General features: G+C 32.4%; 1 protein-coding gene across 1 annotated transcript; it reads right to left on the bottom strand.

Annotated features, from left to right (window-relative positions):
- Positions 1–918: 918 nt before the first annotated feature.
- On the bottom strand, positions 919–1371 carry LOC105118635 (receptor-like serine/threonine-protein kinase At1g78530). Its single transcript, XM_011016617.1, has 2 exons — positions 1219–1371; positions 919–1138 (listed from the first exon to the last, which is right to left on the bottom strand). Exons 1-2 carry the CDS (start codon positions 1317–1319, stop codon positions 919–921), a joined length of 321 nt encoding a protein of 106 aa, XP_011014919.1. The 5' UTR covers positions 1320–1371.
- Between the last annotated feature and the right edge of the window lie 809 nt (positions 1372–2180).

The following is a 2180-nucleotide window of genomic DNA, read 5'->3' as shown; positions in this document are numbered from 1 at the left end:
GAAACAAATTAATATATAATTTTTGATAATGAAGATCAATAAAGTAAAAACTTATAATGAATCTACAAAGTCAACAAGGATAAACTTTTAAAGAACCTTTTTTTTTTGGATTCGAGGAAATCCCATCTCCCAAAAAGCGTACTTTGTGGGCCCAGGTGAGCGAGTAAAATCTCGGCTGTCCCAGATTCTTATAAGAGGTGCACATCCTGACTCGAATTCAAGACTTGCTGTGTAGATCTCAAGCCCTTTGCCATCATGCTATGCCTCTTGAGGACTTTTAAAAAAACCTTCTCAATCTAAAAATTTAAATTGTTAAATAAGATTTTAAAATATAATTTATATTATTCTCGAACATATTTTTCAAGTAAATATCTTGTAGACTTGATACTTTCACATATTCACTTTACTTTGTGATATTAAGTAAAAATATAAATAAGATGGTAATTGAAATATGCTTTTGAAATAAAAACTTTGTGATATGTTTGGGCTAGAAAAGTATAGCAACAATCTTAAGAAAATTAAAAAAAAAACTAATAATAGCTATGTTTAAAAAAATACAATTGTTAAAGATAAGCATTCAATGACAATAGAAGTTCTGTATGTCAAATTCAAGAAAAATAAAATTATCATGAGTTTGAGGGGGTATTAAGAAAATAATCAATAAAAAAGAGAGATAAAGGAATTGAGTGAAAATTTAAATTCTTTTGAGATGATGTTAAAAATGCTAAAAATGATGCAAATACATTTAAAATGTATTTTTTTGGATTTTAATTGTATTTTATTTTATTTTTTTATGTTTCTTGTTATATGATTATATATTTCAAATTATTAAATAATAATATCCTTTTTTATTATAAATTTCTTCTCTGAACTTGTTCTTTTTTATTATAAATTTCTTCTCTAAACTTGTTGTAGAACTTACAAAAAAAAAAAACTAAGGGGGTTTATCCTGTCAGATCCACTTACTTTATCCAGAAGAAACTCAACTTCCTGGGTGGGTGTGTATTCTTCACTAACTGTCTCGCTAACTATTTCTGTTCCGCTAACTATTTCGAGTAGGACAACTCCAAAACTGTAAACATCAGCTTTAACAATATTTATTGCTTTTCCCATTGAATACTCAGGTGCCATGTAAACTCTGCAATAAGAGATTAATTATTGGTTAGCTCTTGTTTAAAAGAATGAAAGTAGTTGTCAATCAATGATCGTAATACATACCGCGACCCTTTTGCTTCGATGGTCATAAATGGATCTTCCTCATCACAAAGCGTTGCCAATCCAAAGTCAGACAACTTGGCCATAAGAGAGTTATCAAGCATAACATTACTAGGATTTATGTTTCCATGAACAATCTTGAACCTTTTCTCTTCGTGCCAAGTATTTGTTTAGCAGCTCCTAGATCCTTCATTTCAAACTGTTTTGACAACTGTTACTTTATCTTGTCAATCTCTTCCGTGCTAGATCCTGCAATTAACATTTCATCTACATATAACAGTAGAATGATTTAGGAGTTGTCAAAATATTTGACATAGCAACAATGATCAGCCTGACATTTTGTGTATCCCAAACTATACATGAAGTTGTCAAACTTTTTGTACCACTGTCTTGGAGCTTGCTTCAAACCATATAGGCTCTTCTTTAGCTTGCAAACTTGACTCTCCTTTCCTGGTATTGCAAACCCCTCTGGTTGTTGTATGTAAATGTCTTCCTCCAATTCACCATGAAGAAATGTTGTTTTTACATCTAATTGTTCAAGATGTAAATTTTCTGCAGCTACTATCCCCAGAACAACTCTGATTGTTGTAAGCTTCACAACTGGAGAAAATATCTTAGAGTAGTCAATCCCTTTCTTTTACTAAAACCTTTTTATAACAAGTCTTGCCTTGAACCGTTTGCTTCCATCATGTTCAGTCTTTACTCTGTAAACCCACTTGTTTTGCAAGGCCTTCTTTCCTTCAGGCAGTTTGGTTAACTCCCAAGTCTTGTTCTTCAGCAATGACTCCATCTCGTCCTTCATGGCTAACTCCCACTTGCTCGAGTTTCCATCTTGTAAGGATTCTTCATAAGTTAATGGTTCACCACCATCTGTCAGCAAGATATAATTCAGTAGAAGTGTGAACCGTTGTGGAGGCTTTATAGTCCTTGAAGACCTGCGAACAGCTGGTTCACTTGGCTCTACA

This window comes from Populus euphratica, unplaced genomic scaffold, assembly GCF_000495115.2.
Source record: "Populus euphratica unplaced genomic scaffold, PopEup_1.0 scaffold2083.1, whole genome shotgun sequence".
Classification (NCBI taxonomy): domain Eukaryota; kingdom Viridiplantae; phylum Streptophyta; class Magnoliopsida; order Malpighiales; family Salicaceae; genus Populus; species Populus euphratica.
Note: the sequence above shows the minus strand (reverse complement) of the source record. Positions and strands in the feature narration are given on the sequence as shown.

Bases quoted from the DNA above. Each gene is read 5' to 3' on its own strand.
- LOC105118635 (XM_011016617.1), bottom strand. From the start codon at position 1,319: ATGCTTGATAACTCTCTTATGGCCAAGTTGTCTGACTTTGGATTGGCA. The intron at 1,139-1,218 runs GTATGTATTACG...CTCTTATTGCAG, and splicing joins ATCGAAGCAAAAGGGTCGCG to AGTTTACATGGCACCTGAGT.